The 23,605-nt window shown below is 47.5% G+C and overlaps 1 protein-coding gene across 1 annotated transcript in view; it reads right to left on the reverse strand.

Moving 5' to 3' along the window:
• LOC137539198 (polycystin-1-like protein 2) overlaps nucleotides 1-23,605 on the reverse strand; it is a 232,689-nt gene that overhangs the window by 57,227 nt on the left and 151,857 nt on the right. Inside the window, exons 5-8 of the mRNA XM_068261717.1 lie at nucleotides 20,368-20,425; nucleotides 10,329-10,390; nucleotides 3,013-3,075; nucleotides 1,747-1,914 (exon numbers count right to left, since the gene is read on the reverse strand). Of these exons, the coding sequence (XP_068117818.1) occupies nucleotides 1,747-1,914; nucleotides 3,013-3,075; nucleotides 10,329-10,390; nucleotides 20,368-20,425 (351 nt within the window). The remainder of the gene's footprint in view (nucleotides 1-1,746; nucleotides 1,915-3,012; nucleotides 3,076-10,328; nucleotides 10,391-20,367; nucleotides 20,426-23,605) is intronic.

The following is a 23,605-nucleotide window of genomic DNA, read 5'->3' on the forward strand; positions in this document are numbered from 1 at the left end:
TAGGTAGCCAGGCATAGGTGCCCCCAGTAAAGGTTGCCAGGCATAGGTGTCCCCAGTATAGGTAGCCAGGCATAGGAGTCCCCAGTATAGGTAACCAGGCATAGGTGCCCCCGGTATAGGTAGCCAGGCATAGGTGCCCCCAGTATGGGTAGCCAGGCATAGGTGTCCCCAGTATAGGTAGCCAGGCATAGGAGTCCCCAGTATAGGTAGCCAGGCATAGGTGTCCCCAGTATAGGTGGCCAGGCATAGGTGTCCCCAGTATAGGTAGCCAGGCATAGGTGTCCCCAGTATAGGTAGCCAGGCATAAGTGCCCCCAGTATTGGTAGCCAGGCATAGGTGTCCCCAGTATAGGTGGCCAGGTATAGGTGTCCCCAGTATAGGTGGCCAGGTATAGGTGTCCCCAGTATTGGTAGCCAGGCATAGGTGTCCCCAGTATAGGTAGCCAGGCATAGGTGTCCCCAGTATAGGTAGCCAGGCATAGGTGTCCCCAGTATAGGTTAGCCATGCATAGGTGCCCCCAGTATAGGTAGCCAGGCATAGGTGTCCCCAGTATAGGTAGCCAGGCATAGGTGTCCCCAGTATAGGTAGCCAGGCATAGGTGTCCCCAGTATAGGTAGCCAGGCATAGGTGTCCCCAGTATAGGTAGCCAGGCATAGGTGTCCCCAGTATAGGTAGCCAGGCATAGGTGTCCCCAGTATAGGTAGCCAGGCATAGGTGTCCCCAGTATAGGTAGCCAGGCATAGGTGCCCCCAGCATAGGTAGCCAGGCATAGGTGTCCCCAGTATAGGTAGCCAGGCATAGGTGTCCCCAGTATAGGTAGACAGGCATAGGTGTCCCCAGTATAGGTAGCCAGGCATAGGTGTCCCCAGTATAGGTAGCCAGGCATAGGTGTCCCCAGTATAGGTAGACAGGCATAGGTGTCCCCAGTATAGGTAGCCAGGCATAGGTGTCCCCAGTATAGGTAGCCAGGCATAGGTGTCCCCAGTATAGGTAGCCAGGCATAGGTGTCCCCAGTATAGGTAGCCAGGCATAGGTGTCCCCAGTATAGGTAGACAGGCATAGGTGTCCCCAGTATAGGTAGCCAGGCATAGGTGTCCCCAGTATAGGTAGCCAGGCATAGGTGTCCCCAGTATAGGTTAGCCATGCATAGGTGCCCCCAGTATAGGTAGCCAGGCATAGGTGTCCCCAGTATAGGTAGCCAGGCATAGGTGTCCCCAGTATAGGAAGGCGGTTGCTTAGGGCCTCATGAAAGTTTTGCTGTGATGACTCATGATTTTTGGTTATACCCTTAGGTTCTATATCTCCTTAATGGAATTCCCCTCTTAAATTAATAGCAGAATCAGAGGGAAAAAATTAGATGCCTCCACCCCCAAAAAATTAACAATTCATACTCTTCCAAAAGAAAAACAAAACACAAAACCATTAAACAACAAACTCTGAGAGGGACCCTGTAATGACACTAAAGTAAATGTAAGAGATTTAAGTAACAAACTGTCTATATTATGATGAATGCCATCAGCTACCTGATCCATGTTAGGACAGTGGAGTATGCCCCCATGTTAAGCTCCTTGCAAATTTACTGAGGTGAGTATCCAAATTTGATGCCCCCCCCCCCCCCCCCATCATGGGTTTGCTGTAACATAAAATGTGTCTACTTTTTTTGTGTATATACACACATACTATAAAGTAAGGTAATATCTAAAAGAAATCTCCCATGTGTTGTGTTGCGAGAGTAGGGGGACTTACCTCGGATGTGGTCCACATTATCTCTGAACAGGAGGTTAGGATAGCCTGTAGCAAGCTGTTCACACCGAAATACACCACCGTGGTGAGATTGGTGTACAGGGCAGACGATCTGATGTCTGGCAACTGCAGGTAATTACTCAGCTGCTCCAGTCCTTGTAAACACGTCACCTGCAGACACAGGAGCACAACACTCTACATTGGGCTTTTAACGATAGCTGTGTTCCTATTGTGACAGTTACTTAACCATTTTACTTTTGACCATTACTTAAACACACACACACACACACGCACGCACGCGCACACACACACGCACGCGCACACACACACACGCACACACACGCACACACACACACACGTTTCAAAAAGTGTTTAAACACGTTTAGAGGATATGTCCAAGCAAAATAAAAAACAATAATCCACTTACCTGGAGCTTCCTCCAGCCCCTGGCAGCCGTCCTGTGCCCTCGCTGCCGCTCCGGTAGCTCCCGGTCTTCTCCTCTGCAGAAGCCGACCTTTCCAGGTCCGCTTCTCATGCGCTCCACCGCTGACGTCACTAGCGCTGCACTGCGTAAGTGCAGTAATTCTGTGCCTGCGCAGTGCAGCGCCAATGACGTCAGCCATGGAGCGCATGAGAAGCTGACCCGGAAGCCGACGGCACAGGACGACTGCGAGGGGCTGGGAGAAGCCCCAGGTAAGTGGATTTCTGTTTTTGATTTTGCTTGGATGTATCCTTTAACAACGGAGCAACAGCATATGCGGTCAGTAGAAGAGCCAGGCACCTCTGTGAAGACTGAGGTGCCTGGCTCATCTACTGACCACATCTGCTATTGCTCCGTTGTTATTGCCTGATGAAGCGGGTTCAAACCTGCGAAACGCGTTGCATTGTCCCACAGAGTATGTAAATAAACTTGTTGTAATTGACAAACACATTGGCAATTTTTGTGTCTGCTTGGAAGAGGCGAGTCCACCACTGCCTCCTCATGTTTTAAATACTTTTATCCTTTTGGCGCCTCTGTATCCATACTAGACAAATGATTATACAGTTACACGCATTGCCTATGTAATGCGGGTCCTGCTAATTGCGCAATGCTTTGCACACTGCCGGCGGTAGTAACTGGTGATATTACCGGTGGTTAGTGCATCACTTGCAATGATTTAAGTAGAATCCTGGTAAGGAGAGAATGAGATGCTTTGTAGGAGGATAAATAAAGATGCTTGAGACAGATCACACAATCTAACCTGTAGGAAAGATGAACAGTGATCTCACCAGATAGGTTTTATTTGTGTCCTCTTCATTTTCCATGGCATAGTCAATACTGAAGAGCAAACCCTGCAGTGAAAGAATAGAAAGTCATCAGAATATTATCAGCAAACTGCCTGTGGGCGATGTGGCACTTTATTAACCACAGCAACGGCCAATGTATGAACAGCACCTGCAGCAGTATAGTAACCATACCAACAGCCAGTGTATGAGCAGCACCTGCAGCACTATAATAACCATACCAACAGCCAGTGTATGAGCAGCACATTAATAACCATACCAACAGCCAGTGTATGAGCAGCACTATAATAACCATATCAGCCAGTGTATGAGCAGCACCTGCAGCACTATAATAACCATACCAACAGCCAGTGTATGAGCAGCACATTAATAACCATACCAACAGCCAGTGTATGAGCAGCATCTGCAGCACTATAATAACCATACCAACAGCCAGTGTACGAGCAGCACCTGCAGCACTATAATAACCATACCAACAGCCAGTGTACGAGCAGCATCTGCAGCACTATAATAACCATACCAACAGCCAGTGTACGAGCAGCATCTGCAGCACTATAATAACCATACCAACAGCCAGTGTACGAGCAGCACCTGCAGCACTATAATAACCATACCAACAGCCAGTGTATGAGCAGCACCTGCAGCACTATAATAACCGTACCAACAGCCAGTGTATGAGCAGCACCTGCAGCACTATAATAACCATACCAACAGCCAGTGTACGAGCAGCACCTGCAGCACTATAATAACCATACCAACAGCCAGTGTACGAGCAGCACCTGCAGCACTATAATAACCATACCAACAGCCAGTGTACAAGCAGCACCTGCAGCACTATAATAACCATACCAACAGCCAGTGTACGAGCAGCACCTGCAGCACTATAATAACCATACCAACAGCCAGTGTACGAGCAGCACCTGCAGCACTATAATAACCATACCAACAGCCAGTGTATGAGCAGCACCTGCAGCACTATAATAACCATACCAACAGCCAGTGTATGAGCGTGCTGCTCATACACTGGCTGTTGGTATGGTTATTATAGTGCTGCAGGTGCTGCTCATACACTGGCTGTTGGTATGGTTATTATAGTGCTGCAGATGCTGCAGCACTATAATAACCATACCAACAGCCAGTGTATGAGCAGCACCTGCAGCACTATAATAACCATACCAACAGCCAGTGTATGAGCAGCACCTGCAGCACAATAATAACCATACCAACAGCCAGTGTATGAGCAGCACCTGCAGCACTATAATAACCATACCAACAGCCAGTGTATGAGCAGCACCTGCAGCACTATAATAACCATACCAACAGCCAGTGTATGAGCTGCACCTGCAGCACTATAATAACCATACCAACAGCCAGTGTATGAGCAGCACCTGCAGCACTATAATAACCATACCAACAGCCAATGTATGAGCAGCACTATAATAACCACACCAACAGCCAGTGTATGAGCAGCACCTGCAGCACTATAATAACCATACCAACAGCCAGTGTATGAGCAGCACCTGCAGCACTATAATAACCATACCAACAGCCAGTGTATGAGCAGCACTATAATAACCATATCAGCCAGTGTATGAGCAGCATCTGCAGCACTATAATAACCATACCAACAGCCAGTGTATGAGCAGCACAATAATAACCATACCAACAGCCAGTGTATGAGCAGCACCTGCAGCACTACAATAACCACACCAACAGCCAGTGTATGAGCAGCACTATAATAACCATAACAACAGTCAGTGTATGATCAGCACCTGCAGCACTATAATAACCATACCAACAGCCAGTGTATGAGCAGCACCTGCAGCACTACAATAACCATACCAACAGCCAGTGTATGAGCAGCACCTGCAGCACTATAATAACCATACCAACAGCCAGTGTATAAGCAGCACCTGCAGCACTATAATAACAATACCAACAGCCAGTGTATGAGCAGCACTATAATAACCATACCAACAGCCAGTGTATGAGCAACACCTGCAGCACTATAATAACCACACCAACAGCCAGTGTATGAGCAGCACTATAATAACCATAACAACAGTCAGTGTATGATCAGCACCTGCAGCACTATAATAACCATACCATCAGCCAGTGTATGAGCAGTATATGCAGCACTATAATAACCATACCAACAGCCAGTGTATGAGCAGCACTATAATAACCATACCAACAGTCAGTGTATGAGCAGCACCTGCAGCACTATAATAACCACACCAACAGCCAGTGTATGAGCAGCACTATAATAACCATAACAACAGTCAGTGTATGATCAGCACCTGCAGCACTATAATAACCATACAAACAGTCAGTGTATGAGCAGTATATGCAGCACTACAATAACCATACCAACAGCCAGTGTATGATCAGCACCTGCAGCACTATAATAACCATACCAACAGCCAGTGTATGAGCAGTATAAGCAGCACTATAATAACCATACCAATAGCCAGTGTATGAGCAGCACTATAATAACCATACCAACAGCCAGTGTATGAGCAGCACCTGCAGCACTATAATAACCATGCCAACAGCCAGTGTATGAGCAGCATCTGCAGCACTATAATAACCATACCAACAGCCAGTGTATGAGCAGCACCTGCAGCACTATAATAACCATACCAACAGCCAGTGTATGAGCAGCACCTGCAGCACCATAATAACCATACCAACAGCCAGTGTATGAGCAGCACTATAATAACCATACCAACAGCCAGTGTATGAGCAGCATCTGCAGCACTATAATAACCATACCAACAGCCAGTGTATGAGCAGCACCTGCAGCACTATAATAACCATACCAACAGCCAGTGTATGAGCAGCACCTGCAGCACTATAATAACCATACCAACAGCCAGTGTATGAGCGTGCTGCTCATACACTGGCTGTTGGTATGGTTATTATAGTGCTGCAGGTGCTGCTCATACACTGGCTGTTGGTATGGTTATTATAGTGCTGCAGATGCTGCAGCACTATAATAACCATACCAACAGCCAGTGTATGAGCAGCACCTGCAGCACTATAATAACCATACCAACAGCCAGTGTATGAGCAGCACCTGCAGCACAATAATAACCATACCAACAGCCAGTGTATGAGCAGCACCTGCAGCACTATAATAACCATACCAACAGCCAGTGTATGAGCAGCACCTGCAGCACTATAATAACCATACCAACAGCCAGTGTATGAGCAGCACCTGCAGCACTATAATAACCATACCAACAGCCAGTGTATGAGCAGCACCTGCAGCACTATAATAACCATACCAACAGCCAATGTATGAGCAGCACTATAATAACCACACCAACAGCCAGTGTATGAGCAGCACCTGCAGCACTATAATAACCATACCAACAGCCAGTGTATGAGCAGCACCTGCAGCACTATAATAACCATACCAACAGCCAGTGTATGAGCAGCACTATAATAACCATATCAGCCAGTGTATGAGCAGCATCTGCAGCACTATAATAACCATACCAACAGCCAGTGTATGAGCAGCACAATAATAACCATACCAACAGCCAGTGTATGAGCAGCACCTGCAGCACCACAATAACCACACCAACAGCCAGTGTATGAGCAGCACTATAATAACCATAACAACAGTCAGTGTATGATCAGCACCTGCAGCACTATAATAACCATACCAACAGCCAGTGTATGAGCAGCACCTGCAGCACTACAATAACCATACCAACAGCCAGTGTATGAGCAGCACCTGCAGCACTATAATAACCATACCAACAGCCAGTGTATAAGCAGCACCTGCAGCACTATAATAACAATACCAACAGCCAGTGTATGAGCAGCACTATAATAACCATACCAACAGCCAGTGTATGAGCAACACCTGCAGCACTATAATAACCACACCAACAGCCAGTGTATGAGCAGCACTATAATAACCATAACAACAGTCAGTGTATGATCAGCACCTGCAGCACTATAATAACCATACCAACAGCCAGTGTATGAGCAGTATATGCAGCACTATAATAACCATACCAACAGCCAGTGTATGAGCAGCACTATAATAACCATACCAACAGCCAGTGTATGAGCAGCACCTGCAGCACTATAATAACCACACCAACAGCCAGTGTATGAGCAGCACTATAATAACCATAACAACAGTCAGTGTATGATCAGCACCTGCAGCACTATAATAACCATACAAACAGCCAGTGTATGAGCAGTATATGCAGCACTACAATAACCATACCAACAGCCAGTGTATGATCAGCACCTGCAGCACTATAATAACCATACCAACAGCCAGTGTATGAGCAGTATAAGCAGCACTATAATAACCATACCAACAGCCAGTGTATGAGCAGCACTATAATAACCATACCAACAGCCAGTGTATGAGCAGCACCTGCAGCACTATAATAACCATACCAACAGCCAGTGTATGAGCAGCACTATAATAACCATAACAACAGTCAGTGTATGATCAGCACCTGCAGCACTATAATAACCATACCAACAGCCAGTGTATGAGCAGTATATGCAGCACTATAATAATCATACCAACAGCCAGTGTATGAGCAGCATCTGCAGCACTATAATAACCATACCAACAGCCAGTGTATGAGCAGCACCTGCAGCACTATAATAACCATACCAACAGCCAGTGTATGAGCTGCACCTGCAGCACCATAATAACCATACCAACAGCCAGTGTATGAGCAGCACTATAATAACCATACCAACAGCCAGTGTATGAGCAGCATCTGCAGCACTATAATAACCATACCAACAGCCAGTGTATGAGCAGCACCTGCAGCACTATAATAACCATACCAACAGCCAGTGTATGAGCAGCACTATAATAACCATACCAACAGCCAGTGTATGAGCAGCACCTGCAGCACTATAATAACCATACCAACAGCCAGTGTACGAGCAGCACCTGCAGCACTATAATAACCATACCAACAGCCAGTGTACGAGCAGCATCTGCAGCACTATAATAACCATACCAACAGCCAGTGTATGAGCAGCACTATAATAACCATACCAACAGCCAGTGTATGAGCAGCATCTGCAGCACTATAATAACCATACCAACAGCCAGTGTATGAGCAGCACCTGCAGCACTATAATAACCATACCAACAGCCAGTGTATGAGCAGCACTATAATAACCATACCAACAGCCAGTGTATGAGCAGCACCTGCAGCACTATAATAACCATACCAACAGCCAGTGTATGAGCAGCACCTGCAGCACTATAATAACCGTACCAACAGCCAGTGTATGAGCAGCACCTGCAGCAAAATCTGCAGCATTATAATAACTATATATCAATGATATGCAAATACTTCTGAGTGTATACACATTTAAGTACATTTTTAGGCAAATATATGCAGCTTGAACATGGACCAATCATGTCCCATCCAGGTTTCAATTGATTGGTCCAGTTTCAAGCTGCATATATTTGCATATCATTGACCATTCCTAATAATAACCATACCAATGGCCAATGTATGAGCAGCAGCTATAACATTAAATAATAACCACACCATGAGATAATGAATAAGCAGCACTGTAGGAATCAGGGCCAGGCCGAGGCAGAGGCGGGAAAGGCACTAGCTGATGGGCGGACAGTCCTGAGGGTGCTCCTATGCCCCTCCCCCCATCCTGAGACCTCTCCCCTCGCCCAACCGATGCACAGGCAGCAACTTCTCTCTGTCTCCCTCTAGTGGCGTTCATTATATGCATCACTGTAGGGAGACAAGAGGAGTAGTGATGGGCGAACAGTGTTCGCCACTGTTCGGGTTCGCCCGGATTTTGGCCTGTTCAGGTTCGGTTCGGCACCCCCCGAACACCTCATGGTGTTCGGGAGGGTGCTCGGGCACGCTGCCCGAACAGGCCTTCTTTGTTCGGCCGAACACAGCCGTGTCCGGCCGAACATAGCCCCCTATATGGTCCCAGCATAAAGGGAGAGCATGCCCCGAGCGCGGGGCGGGGAGGGGGGGGAGGAAATGCCCCCCACCCCTCCCCGCTAAGCTCTCCCTTCTGCCGGTACCCTATAATTAAATTTAAGTGCCCAAAAGTACCTGAGGAGGAGGAGGGCAGGAAGAGGGAAGCCGGAGTTCTTGGGCGCCAGTACCATCTGGTACTTCCGCACTCTCTTGACGCAGTTCCTGTTTACATTTGAAGTCGCGTCAAGAGTGCGCAGAAGTACCGCGATGACGCGAACGAGGGTACGTGTCATCATGTAGATGACGCGTACCCTCGTTCGCGTCATCGCGGTACTTCTGCGCCCTCTTGACGCGACTTCAAATGTAAACAGGAAGTGCGTCAAGAGAGGGCGGAAGTACCAGATGGTACTAGCGCCCAAGAACTCCGGCTTCCCTCTTCCTGCCCTCCTCCTCCTCAGGTACTTTTGGGCACTTAAATTTAATTATAGGGTACCGGCAGAAGGGAGAGCTTAGCGGGGAGGGGTGGGGGGCATTTCCGACCCCCCCCTCCCCCCCCCCCGCGCTCGGGGCATGCTCTCCTTTTATGCTGGGACCCTATAGGGGCCCCAAAGGGACATGTTCGGGTTGGGTTCGGGGTTCGGCTCGAACATGCCGAACATCAGGGGCATGTTCGGCCGAACCACACCGAACTCGAACATCCAGATGTTGGCCCAACACTAAAGAGGAGATGCTGCGAGCCTGTGACATGGCTGAGTTTCCGGCATGGTAACGTGAGTAAGCAGCACTACAGGCTCTGCTCACTACTCTACACTCTACGTGTTGGGGGAAGGGACTGCTCAGTCTAGGGGGCTCCCTAATACTGGGGGGCTCATTGGGCTATCTAACTTGAGGAGGGGGTAGGTACCTAGTACTGGGGGCTGATCTGGGTATCTAAACTTGGGAAGGGGGGGCTACCTAGTATTGGCGGATCATTTTGTAACCTAACATTGGAAGGGGGTCTGCCTACCACTGGGGGCTTGTCTGGCTATCTAACTTGCGAAGGGGGGCTACCTAATATTAGGGCTCACCTGATGCTACCTGTACTGGGGGAGAACACTGCCTAATACTGGGGGCACAATTGGCCACCTATACTGGGAGGGGGCGGTAACTAGCTAATACTAAGGGAACATCTGGCTACCCCCACTGGGGAGTAGTAACCTACTTACTATTGGGGCCACATCTAGCTACCTATACTGGGGCCGGCACCATTGGGGGGGGGGGCGCACTTTGGAACCCCGGCTTCCAGAGCTGGAAAACTTTGTCCCAGCCCTGGTAGGCATTGTAGCCTGGTGAAAGTTTCCTTACCGCCACACTGCTGCTTCCCGACAGACCTGCTGCATCTAGCTGCATCGCCATTGTGACAAGATCTGAAAGAAGCAGAAAGACATTACAGTGACATGATTAGACAGTTACACAGACATCTTACAATAGCCACATGCATTCTGTGCTTTTTAGGGATTTCTACTAAGGCTTCATTCACACTGTGCAAGAATAGTGCATATTGTGTGGATAGCCTGTACTAGCGATGGTCATGTCTAGGGGAACTCATGGAGAAGCATGTGATCAGATTGAGGAATACTGCTGCTAAAGGAGGAGGGATACACCTGCTGCAGATAGGGATGCATACAGAATAAGTCTGTGGATAGTGTTAAAGTACAAAAAGCTGCTTGTAACTAGTGTTGGGCGAACAGTGTTCGCCACTGTTCGGGTTCTGCAGAACATCACCCTGTTCGGGTGATGTTCGCGTTCGGCCGAACACCTGATGGTGTTCGGCCTTTTAAGTTCGGGTTCGCCCCGAACTTCTAATGGCCGCCGAACAGGGCCGAACAGGGCCCCTGTTCGGCCGAACAGGGCCCTGTTCGGCCGAATACTGCCCCCCTATGGGGTCGCAGGCATAAGGGGGGAGCATGTCCCGATCGCGGGGGGGGGTCGGAAATTCCCCCCACCCCCTCCGCTAGCGCTCCCCCCTCTGCCCGCTTCCCCATTCAAAAGTTTAAGCAAAGTACCTGTAGTGGATGGCCTGGCAGTGGGCGGCACTGTGGAGTGAGGAGGAGGAGTCCGGAGAGTGACGAGTTGAGGGAGGCCGGGCAGCGGGCGGTTCAGCGGAAGTACCCTTGTGGTACTTCCGCCCTTTCTCTGACCTCACGCCCGCTGCCCGGCCTCCCTCAACTCGTCACTCTCCGGACTCCTCCTCTTCACTCCACAGTGCCGCCCACTGCCAGGCCATCCACTACAGGTACTTTGCTTAAACTTTTGAATGGGGAAGCGGGCAGAGGGGGGAGCGCTAGCGGAGGGGGTGGGGGGAATTTCCGACCCCCCCCGCGATCGGGGCATGCTCCCCCCTTATGCCTGCGACCCCATATGGCCCCCAAAAGCTGGATGTTCGGAAAGTTCGGGGTTCGGCCCGAACATGCCGAACATCTCGGCCATGTTCGGCGAACTTTCCCGAACCCGAACATCCAGGTGTTCGCCCATCACTACTTGTAACTGAGCAGCCCCTTGATCTGGTGAACACATTGCATTCACTAAAGGTGACGGTAGTGCAGGGATGTCAAACTGGTCCTTCGAGGGCCGAGATCCTCACACATTTTTGACACAGCTCAAACTAATTGATGGGTCTGAATCAGGAGAGGCGTGGTCCATCAGGTAGAACACATTCCTCTCTTCCTCAGTCCATCCTAAACACTGGCATGGATCTGGCCCTCCAGGCCTGGAATTCCACATCGGTGCGGTAGTGCAAGGCCTATCACGTGTTTAGTTTACAGATCACAGGGAGGTGGAGGAGTGAATACACTGAAGCATACTACACTATTGTGTGTGTTCTGCAAGGTATTGATTTTCCAATGTCAATAAATGTGTCTGGTTCACATCTATGTGCTGCACTGAGCTGTGTTACAAAAACGTAGCGTTGCATGCATTTCTGTGCGCTAGCTGTAAAGCGAACATCAATGCAGGTGAATGGGTCCGCTTGTTTAGTGCATAGAAGCGCATGCGTTTTTTACCCTCATTTGAAAAAAAAAATACATTTACATATGAAAACAAAGCTTTATTGGGTACTTATCCGTTAGCCGGGCGCATCCGGCAGGTGGCGACAAAACTCCACCAGAGTTACAGCTTTCCCTACTATCCATGTCGGCCTGGAGGGGGAATAGTAATTAGCGCCACCTGCCGGATGCGCCCGGCTAACGGATAAGTACCCTTTATTGATAACTGCTACAATAAGCAAAACATTCTGAAAAAGTGCACCACAACGCAATTAAGCGCGCACAAACGCATGCATTTTTATCATGTGCTTTTACACGTTTTTAAACATACCAAATGTGAACGAGGCCTAATAGTGCGGGAAGGAGAGGAGATGCTGAGGGGGGATGTGGGGGAGGTGGAGGTGGCTGAAGTGTGGAGAGGGGGCTGATATGGCACACTACAGGAGGGGGCCTGAGGACACTGACAGAGGACAGGTGCTGGCCCCCCTCCCTGCACCATAGCAGCTGGCTGCGACCACCATTAGTGAGATCACCAATCAGAAAGGAAAACAGAGGTGTGGGAGGGGAAAACGGGAGGGATAGAGGCTTCAGCCAATCAGGCTGAGTTAGTATGCACTGCAACTTTCCTTCTGCAGATGTCATATGAGATAAGAGCCTGGGGGCATGGGGAAAGATAATCTATTGAGGAAAAAAAAAAGTCAGATTGATTTTAAACTTTTGAATTGCCAGGATAGCATCATTTTTACATATTTAACAGCTACTAATGGAAAATTAATTTTGGATTTTATGCCTAACAGTTAGTCTTTAAAACTGTTTGAGCGCTGACTACTGCTCTCCTTTCCTACCTCTGGCGAGCACATGGAGGGCTGTGCGCCTCCCCACCAAAGAAACGCCACCCCACACCATTACTGACCCACTGCCAAACCAGTCATGCTGGAGGATGTTGCAGGCAGCAGAACATTCTCCACGACGTCTCCAGACTCTGTCACATGTGCTCAGTGTGAACCTGCTTTCATCTGTGAAGAGCACTGGGGCACCAGTGGCAAATTTGCCAATATTGGTGTTCTATGGAAAATGCTAAACGTCCTGCTTGGTGTTGGGCTGTAAGCACAACCCCCACCTGTGGACGTCGGGCTCTCATGGAGTCTGTTTCTGACCGTTGAGCAGACACATGCACATTTGTGGCCCGCTGGAGATCATTTTGCAGGGCTCTGGCGGGGCTCCTCCTGTTCCTCCTTGCACAAAGGCGGATGTAGCGGTCCTGCTGCTGGGTTGTTGCCCTCCTTCACATTTCCTGATGTACTGGCTTGTCTCCTGGTAGCGTCTCCATACTCTGGACTCTACGCTGACAGACTCAGCAAACCTTCTTGCTACAGCTCGCATTGTTGTGCCATCCAGGATGAGCTGCACTACCTGAGCCGTGTGTGGGTTGTAGACTCCGTCTCATGCTACCACTAGAGTGAAAGTATCACCAGCATTCAAACCGACCAAAACATCAGCTAGAAAGTATAGGATCTGAGCAGTGGTCTGTGGTCACCACCTGCAGAACCACTCCTTTATTTGGGATGTCTTGCTAATTGCCTATAATTGGTTGTCTACTCTATTCCACCTAAGTGGGCAGCATTTCACAGAAGTGTGATTGATTTGCAGTTACATTGTGTTATGAATGTGTTCTCTTTGTTTTTTGAGCAGTATAGTTTCCCTGGTGGCCTAGAGAGTGGACCAAACATAATGCAATTTGGAGAGTCTCCTTGGGGGGCAAATTTGATGGCTCTGTGGGCCAGAAGTGTGTTTTATTTTCAAGAAAAATTGACCGTCACGAAGTCATGCATGATCGCACGTGACCCGCCGGGCCGTCCACACTCCCGCGCTGACAGGAGTGCAGCAAAGCCGCAGCAGCGTCTGAGCCCATGCCGGAGACTGCCAACACAGTATATACATTACCTTGTGGTGAAAAAACTCCATGTTTTTTCACCACAAGGTGAAAAGCAGCCTGTAAGGGACACTGCCGTCACAGTATCAAGGAGGTGATTTGAAATCTGCCTGAACGATGTCAGCTGTTGAGGCATGAAGAGATGCAAATATACAATTCACTTTATAGCTGCTTTCGCTGCCTAACCTGCTAAGCTGCTCCACACCTTGCTGCTTGTTACTTGAATGGCACTAAGTTTGTAATTGGTATTACGGAGGGACTGCTGTCTGCTCTGCCGGCCAACTTACAGTATATGCTTGGGCTAACCATATGAACTCTGTCCCTGTTAGAAGGGAGGCAGCTGCTGTGTGTGTGATGTGGCATGCATGCATGTTGGAAGAATAGGAGGTGGATACTTGACTGTAGAGGTGAATTGAATCTGCATGATTGTCATCTCTGCAAGCAAGTGTATCCAATACATTAGCAGGGGATTGATGGCCCCAATGTGGTTTTTATTGTTGTCTTCTCTGCGCAGAAAGTCATTTTAAAATTTGTGTTGTATTTGTGCTGCGGTAGGCTCTTTTATGGAGTGATATGGAGAATTTATATATATGTGCAATAAACTTTTTTCACTGATCACCAACTAAGATGTGCATACACCAATGTATTGTACGTATGTGAACAGAAGTGTGTTTTACCCTGGACATGCCCAGCGCTGTCTCTATTGATGGATGGGCTGTGGGCCAGATTTTGGGCCGGGGGTGTATGGTTTAGGCCCTGCATATTCTGGCAAGCAGATGCAAATATGCTGTACCTTAAAATTAGCTAAGGGTTTTATCTGCAGCCATTATAAAACAGGTGCTGCTTGGTCATGAGCACATTGATTGACATTGATGGTGTTGTGGGAGCACCTTTTTCACCACATTGCTAAGCCCAGACACATGCTGCTTAGCTGGATCATCCACGCAGCAAAGCTAAGCAGTTCCCTAAGGCCTGGAGAGAGTCTGGGGGCGTGGTGGAAGTTAGCCCCACCAAATCTTACTAAAAAACCCAGGTGACCATCAGCAGTGGGCAGATATTGCTATCTTACCTAAGGTCCCATTTCATCTTGGGTGGGTAGTATTTTGTGCCTGATCTACATTGGACTTTTATTATCCACCAGCAGGTGGCCCTCTGCACACTTTGATCTGTAACTCCCTGCTTCACCTGCAGGAGTGTATTGCTTGCACTGTAAAGCCAATGGTCAGGCCTGGTGTGAACCCATAGGTATAGGCAACAGGGCCGGATTTGTACTTACCAGTGCCCTAGGCCTGCTGTCACCAAGCGCCCCCATCCCCCCCCCCCCCCCCCCCCCGCAACCACCACCACCAAAAAACATTCTGGCCAACTATCTGACTAGCGATCACTGGTTTGCATGGGCCCATTTCAGTTGTGCTGCTGTGCCCCTCATTGAACAAAGAATCAGTGGATGCTCTCTGTCCTCTCATGATGGAAATTTGCGCTCCTGCCCGAATGTGCACAGCAGCCGATAGTGTTCTGGGCATGCATACTTGAGAAATTATGGTGATGTATGATCGGTACTCGTCAAGAATGCATAACACTGTACCGGCCTCGGTTGCTGTGCACATCTGGGCAGGAGCGAGAAATTACAGGGAGCTCAAGTGGCCATGCGCTGCTTCTTTATCCTCTGTGCGACTGGCAGCAGTCAGAGCCACAAACAGGTGTCAGGGAGCGTGAGTGGCCAGAGCATGCGCTGCTTCTTTATCCTCTGTGCGACTGGCTGCAGTCAGAGCCACAAACAGGTGACAGGGAGCGTGAGTGGCCAGAGCATGCGCTGCTTCTTTGTCCTCTGTGCGACTGGCTGCAGTCGGAGCCACAAATAAGTGGCAGGGCAGAGCAATGGAGAGAAGCCCATCCAAAACAGAGAACAGGTAAGTAGCAAACATCCTGTCAAGACCCACTTTGGATGTTTGGTTGTAATTAGTGTGGACCTGAACTCAGAACTTCCTCTCTGCTCTAAAAGATATGCAACAACATAACCTTTACATACAAACATTTTTGTTACAGCTGATACAAATCCTGCAATAAATAGAGAGTGTGTCTAATTCCTACTTTCATGGAAGCAAATATATTAACATCTTGTGCTTTAAAATAAGCTTATATGCTGTGGCAGTCAGGTGACACAGGGAAGATATCAAATTTGTGATTAGACACAGATGTGGAAGAATTCGAAAGGCTCTCTAAATACATACAGGGTGCATTTCTCTGTTTTCCTTCTGTCCTGTGCAAGAGTTCAGCTCTACTTTAAAGCATCTGAATGACATTTATTTATATTTGCTGAAAAATCTACGTATCTCTTTTGAATGCTGAATGTACATATGGTGGTGTGCTCTAACATATTGGCAGTATACGGTAACAAAGTCTGAAGAAGGCTTATTAGCAGAAAGATTACTCTTTTTCTTTTAAGCCAATAAATGGTATCATCCTGATTAAAAACTCTCTGCTTTTACTGATGGCTAAGATGGTAGAATGCTCTACTGCTACAGGAAAGCAGAAGGATGCCAATTCATACACACTAACATAGAGGTAGTAACAGCTCAGGTGACAGTGACAGTTTAGCAATGAAAGGGAAGCATACAGCATTTTTATTCCAGGCTGCAGCAGTTCTCATAGATGGTCGGCGCTGACGGACAGAAAATGAGTCAGGAAAGAGTTAACTTAAGCAGAGACGAGATCACTGGCTAGGAAGAAAAAAAAGCAATAAATTACGGCTAGATAAGAAAGTGTAATTTACAAATGCCGGGGTCAGTCAGTGTCACAGCTGTAAAAAAGAAGGCAAAGAAACTAGCAGAAATGTTTGTGAATGCCTGCATTGGAACTCAGCTGAACTTAGTTTTATCTGCTTTGTAATGTAAATCCCTGGTATTTCTCACATCCACTTGTACTGTATGTCGATCATAATTGGATCACCAGGTAACAGTTATGATTGATCCTGATTGTTATAACACATCAGGAAGTGAGAGGTGCAGGGATTGGGGAACTCTGGAATTCCTCTATTAGTGCAGAGCAGGGCGCTGGATGGCTGCGCTGTGGGAACAGAGGAGATGATTTACTTTGACATTTGACCTCTTCTCTCTCCAAGTCCTTCCGCCCTTCTGATCTTATCTGATTTTATCGCCCTAGGCCGTGGCCTTTGTGGCCTTTGCAGAAATCCGGGCCTGATAGGCAAGAGGAGTTGAAGCACCAATCAGTAGAAACCGTAACCAAGAATTGAACTTCATCCCAATCAGTAGCTGATAATCCCTTTCCCTTGAGAAATCTTTTCCTTTTTTCAAACGAATCACCAGGGGGTTCTGTATGGCTGATTTTGTGGTAAAACTCCTCCCACAGTGTGATGTCAGCTCCTCACAGCTCTGAGGTCCTGATATCACACTGTGGGAGCCTTGTTGCATTGTGGGAAATAACAGCTGTTTCCAACTGCCAAAAAAAGCAAGCAGCAGCAACTTCCACTGACATCACCTGCCAGCAGCAAAAATGTCACCATGTGATAAATTAGAGTGACCAGATTTTTATCGGTTCAACCTGGGACGGAGGTGGGGGCGCCGCCGGAGAATGGGTGGGGGTCCGCGCCGGATAATGGGCGTGGCCATGACATTGTGTGGGCGGAGCTAACATAATGATGTAACAGCGAGGCATAAGAAAGCAGTGTTTACGCCATGATGTGGTCAAACGCGGATTCGCATCATGGGTGTGCAGAAACTGTGTGATGCTATTTAATAGTATACCGTAACCCCAAAGCAGCAAACATAGCCTACTATGACCATTAAATAATAAATGCAGCAACAGTTACCCCAGACACCAGAAAATAAACGCAATGGGCAACATGTCAGCACAAAATAAACGCAATGTGGGCAACATGTCAGCACAAAATAAACTCAATCTGGTCACATTTCAGCACAAAATAAACGCAATCTGGTCGCATTGCAGCACAAAATAAACACAATCTGGGCACATATCAGCACAAAATAAACGCAATCTGGACACATTTAAGCACAAAATAAACGCAATCTGGGCACATTTCAGCACAAAATAAACGCAATCTGGGCACATTTCAGCACAAAATAAACGCAATCTGGGAACATTTCAGCACAAAATAAACACAATCTGGGCACATTTCACCTGGAAAAAAAAGAATTTACTCACCTGGCAGAAGTCTCCTCTGGCGCGCAGCTCCCCCGGACAATTCTCCCGCAGCACATCTCCCGCGCTGACAGGCAGAGCAGGGCTACGGCAAGATGGCACCCGAAGCCCTGTACTGGAAACACAAATAGTCTCCAGTATAGGGCTTTGGCAGCCATCTTCCCGTAGCCCTGCTCGCCTGCCGGTGTCGGAACACCGGAAGACACTAAGGAGGCTGGAGCGGGGCTGCGGGCATGCATATACGGTGGCCAGCATCCCGAGGCCGGGATGTCCCGCAGCTAAAAGCGGGACGTTACCCGGGACCTCACGCAGCCTGGGACAGCGCCCCCCGAAGGCGGGACGCGTCCCGGGCACTCCGGGACATATCGTCACCGTAGATAAATGTCAGAATGTAAATGTAATAAGATGGCGGCCTGACCGCATTCAGCAAGCGGAACGCGGAGGTTTGTCCGCGTCCGCATCAGCGGCACCATCCACCACATGGTCGCATGCGGAACGCGGAGAAACATCCGCATCGGCGTTGCGATCCACCGTTCGGTCACAGGCCTCTCGGTGTAGTTTACGTCAAGGCTGTGGTCCGGTTCTTCCCTCACAGGCCTCAGGGCCTGCCACACACCAACGCTATCCTCAATCCAGTCTGGACCCCGTAGGGGCTGCGCGCGTGTGCAATAAAGCCTTTTATACTCTTAGAAGGAGAGTCAGCTGACCAGCTGGTCAGCTGACCTCAGTAAGGTCCTTGAGCTGTGCTGCAAGGTCCTTGAACTGTGTTGTGATTGGCTGATTGGCTGGGCGGGCTGGTTGAGCCCAGCACAGTATAAAAGCAGGCATTCTGTCAGTTGCAAGTTGTCTGCAGTAAGCGTTACTTTGTGATAGCCCTCAGACCTTAGCTAGATCCGAGAGAGACAGTCCTAGCTGGAGCAAGGCTCCTGTCTCTCATCAGTCAGTCTTTGTTGTTTTCCTGATTATTGTATATTTGTATGTAACCTGATCTCTGTTATAGTCAGCCAGTCAGTTGATCTAATAGTCAGCCAGATAGTGATCTGACAGTCAGTACCATCGTGGGCCAAGTGCGGCTTGCCGTAACTAGCCCACAACAGTCAGATTTGTTATTTTCCTGATCTGCGACATATATTGGTTTTGCCAATATATTCGCAAGCACTATTGTTATCTGTGCCATTTTCTGATCTCCCGTTGCCGAACCTCTGCTTGTCTATTTCACTACGAGTTCGGCTTTCTGACTTTGTACCTCCGCCTATCTGATTTCCGTTACTGACCTTGGCTAGATTTCTGACTCTGCTCTCTGTTTCACGATTCGGTACCTCGCAGTCAGTTTGTTACCGAACCGTTTCCGTCTGACTTTGCCCCCTTTAGTGGTTCTCCCACTAAAGGGTTTATTCTGCTGAATCCCTCCTTGCAGAGGTCTCAGTGGTTCCCCAGTATATCATTGCTGCTGGGGAACGCGATTCTAGCGTTACGTCATCTAGTCGCAGAATCGCACACACTGCGTTTCTCTTTTAGAGGTAGCCAGTCCTCTTAAAGATATCAGTGTGGTGGGTTTTCCACTGTCGTTATACTCTGAGTGTGCACCAAACACCACACATTGTTACAGTAAATCAGGGAGAGGAAAGATTTTACAATGGGCAAAACACTGACTAAATCATTTATGCATAATTATTGTAAAAATTAAGCACTTTTTCATTAAAGAGACTCTGTAACATTAAAAAGATCCCCTGGGGGGTACTCACCTCGGGTGGGGGAAGCCTCCGGATCCTAATGAGGCTTCCCACGCCGTCCTCTGTCCCACGGGGGTCTCGCTGCAGCCCTCCGAACAGCCGGCGACTGTGCCGACTGTCAGTTCAATATTTACCTTTGCTGGCTCCAGCGGGGGCGCTGTGGCGACTTTCGGCATGGAAATAGACGGAAATACCCGATCTCCGTCGGGTCCGCTCTACTGCGCAGGCGCCGGAAACTTGAGCCTGCGCACTAGAGCAGACCCGACGGCGATCGGGTATTTCCGCCTACTTCGGAGCCGTCAGAGCGCCTGCGCAGGAGCCAGGAAGGTAAATATTACGTCACCGCTGCACGGAGGGCTGCAGCTAGACCCCTGACGGATGGAGGACGGCGTGGGAAGCCTCATTAGGATCCGGAGGCTTCCCCCACCCGAGGTGAGTACCCCCCAGGGGCCGTTTTGTCGTTACAGTTCCTCTTTAAGCACATTATTTTCACTGGCGTTACTCTTTAAATTCACCTGGAATACTGGTCTGTGACGCAACGGATCTCACTGCTCTTCTGTTTAATTTTTGGTTCTGTAACAACAAAGAACAGATTAGTGATGAGACAAACTTGAAATGAATTTCGCATTCAATGGTAAATTGTGCACTTGTAGTTACACAACATTTTGTGTAGTACATATAACATTTTCCTAACTATAAATTAGCTATTTTGATCACAATCGAACAAAATTACACACAATCGTACAAAATGACATTGCAATTTCTTCATTCACACACACACCCATAATTACGCAAAATTTACCTTTTATGTGTAATTTTCACAATTAAAGAGAAACCGTGACCAAGAATTGAACTTCATCCCAATCAGTAGCTGATACCCCCTTTCCCATGAGAAATCTATTCCTTTTCTCAAATGGATCATCAGGGGGCGCTGTATGGCTGATATTGGGGTGAAACCCCTCCAGCAGTGTGATGTCAGGAGGACCATGTTCCCAGGGTCGGATTTCTGGCAAGGCCACATAGGCCATGGCCTAGGGCACCAGACATTTAGGGGCGGCTCAGTGAGGGGCAGTAAAGCTGTTCTATACAGCCATCCCTACCTACAAGGACAGCTTTAACCTTTGAACTCTCTGTCCTGTACTTGTGTCATCCCTGCAAGACCTGTAAGCTCTATCCTGCAGGTACACAATACACATCAGCCTAACTCACATGGAGACACAATGGGTCCATCATTAACGAGCTGGCAAACATAACATAAAAGTTCTTAAGGAAAAAACGTATAATCTATACGCGTATTACTGAAATAGTTATTGTCTGTGACCTCCAATGATAGAAAGTAAGTAGAATTCTCATTGGGGCACACAGGGTTAACAACCATACAGATGGTATAGTTGGCCTTGGGCGGTAAAAAGTACAAATCCGGCCCTGCATGTTCCTGACAGTTTCCTGACTAAACCTCATTGCATTGTGGGGAATAACAGCTGTTTACAGCTGGGTCCAACTGCCAAAAAAGCAAGCAAAATATCCTTCCACTGACATAACCTGCCAGTGTCAGCAATAAAAATGTCACCATGTGATAAATGTCAGAATGTAAATCAGGGAGAGGAAAGCTTTTACAATGTGCAAACACTGACAAAATCATTTATACATATTTATTGTAAAAATTAAACACTTAAGCACGTTATTTTCACTGGAGTTCCTCTTTAAAGGGAACCTGAAGTGAGTAAAATTATTTAAAATACATAAACATAAAATACATGACGTAGCTGCAAATGAATATTACATACTTATCTCACCATCAGTTCCTCTCAGAAGCTCACCATTTTCTTCTTACAGTGATTCCTTCCAGTTCTGACAATATTTTGTCAGAACTGAAATATACCAGTTGCTGTCAGTTATATATCAGCAGCTGTCAGTTACAACTGAATGTGCAAGGTAATGTCCATGTTTCCATATGGCTCAAGTAGGTGATATTACAGTTTAACAGTGTGCTGACCAGGAAGCTGTTATGGGGTAATGGCCATTTTTAAATGGAGGACGGAGAATCCCATTGTCCACAGTGGAGAAATGGGTCGCAGGAGAGGAGAAAGAGATTGAGTAGTAGACTACACAGGAGGTAAGTATGACCTGTGTATGGTTATTTTGACTTTTTATTTTCAGTTCAGGTTCTCTTAGGGCTCTTTCACACTTGGAAGTTGCGTTAGAGGGGACGTTAAGGTCGCATAATGTCCCCTAACGCAACGCATGGTGGTGGTATTTCGAGGACGCTACATAGAGCCGCGTTATGCAGCTCTTGATGCGTCCGTGATGCATACTTTTTGACGCATGCGCCGGTGGAGACCACGTGATCGGAACACTCCGCATCACATGGTCCCGCCAGCCAATAAGCGGCCGCTCCAGGAAGTAAATACTGCAGTGCAGTGAATATTAATTAGCCATGTGGCTGGCTACAAGAGCGGACTCTCCCCCTCCTCCTCTCCTGCCCCAAAATTTTAAAAAAACAGACATTACTGAGCATGTGCACACAGTCTAACGCGGCTAAAACCGCGTAGAACGCACAGCATGCTGCACGCTCATAGAATGTCCCAGCGTTACAATGTAACACAACGTGGGCACTGTGAACAGCCCATTGATTTTTCATTGCTGTGTGGTGGGCTGCGTTACAGGCTGCTCTAACTTGCGCCTGTAACGTCTTACTGTGAAAGCAGCCTTAAAGAGACACTGAAGCGACAAAAAAAATATGATATAGTGAATTGGTTGTGTACTATGAATAATTACTAGAAGATTAGCAGCAAAGAAAATATTCTCATACTTTTATTTTCAGGTATATAGTGTTATTTCTAACATTGCTTCATTCTATAATATGTGCAGATTACACAACACTCAGCATTCAAAATGAGTCTTTCAGAGCAGTCTGTGAAGTAATGACCTCTCCTCTAGCAGAGAAAAAGTAAACAGTACAATAACACTTGAGATAATAAAAGTCAGATAACAGCCCTCTCCACAACTAAGACTAATGCTACGTACACACATGCGACAACGATCGTTCGTTGAGGACGACGAACGAACTTTTAATTGACGAAAGAACGACCGAAGTAAAGTTAGTTGTAAAAAGTGTGTAACGATCACATCGTTAGAACGAACGTTACACCACGTAAAAGCACTTAATGCGCCTGCGCATAAAATTGTAAAGTTCCTTGGAGAAAAAGTGAAATGCGCATGTCCAGCCTAGTACGAACGATCGTTTCCAACGATGTACCACTTTTGCTAACGATCGTCGGTGGTAAAAATCCGCCAAGACAGAACTTTGTTTTGTAGCGATTTGCATCGTTCGTCGTTTGCCTTAATAGTCATTGGTTCGTTTTTTGTAACGATCGTCGTTGGTAAAGATCGGGGAACGATCGTTACAAACGACTATAGTCGCATGTGTGTACGCACCTTTAGTCGGAGAGCTTAATGGCTTGTTTGCATAGAGATAACAACTGGAGTTTCTCAACTCTTCCTGTACTGGAAACAATTAGACTGATGTATCTGATCTTAATGTTTTATTTCTTAGCTGTACTACACATACAAATCATAATATCATAATTTTTTTTCCGCTTCAGTGTCTCTTTAAAGAATACGCTATTGCAATCATACTCGTAATCAAGAAAATTACCTAAAATTATTCCTAAGTGAAATTCGCCAATTGCAATCATTACTAACGCAGATTTGCATTTTTTCCACCTCTGACCACCAATCCTATGGCTACCC

Source organism: Hyperolius riggenbachi, chromosome 11 (assembly GCF_040937935.1).
Source record: "Hyperolius riggenbachi isolate aHypRig1 chromosome 11, aHypRig1.pri, whole genome shotgun sequence".
In the NCBI taxonomy this organism is placed as follows: Eukaryota; Metazoa; Chordata; class Amphibia; order Anura; family Hyperoliidae; genus Hyperolius; species Hyperolius riggenbachi.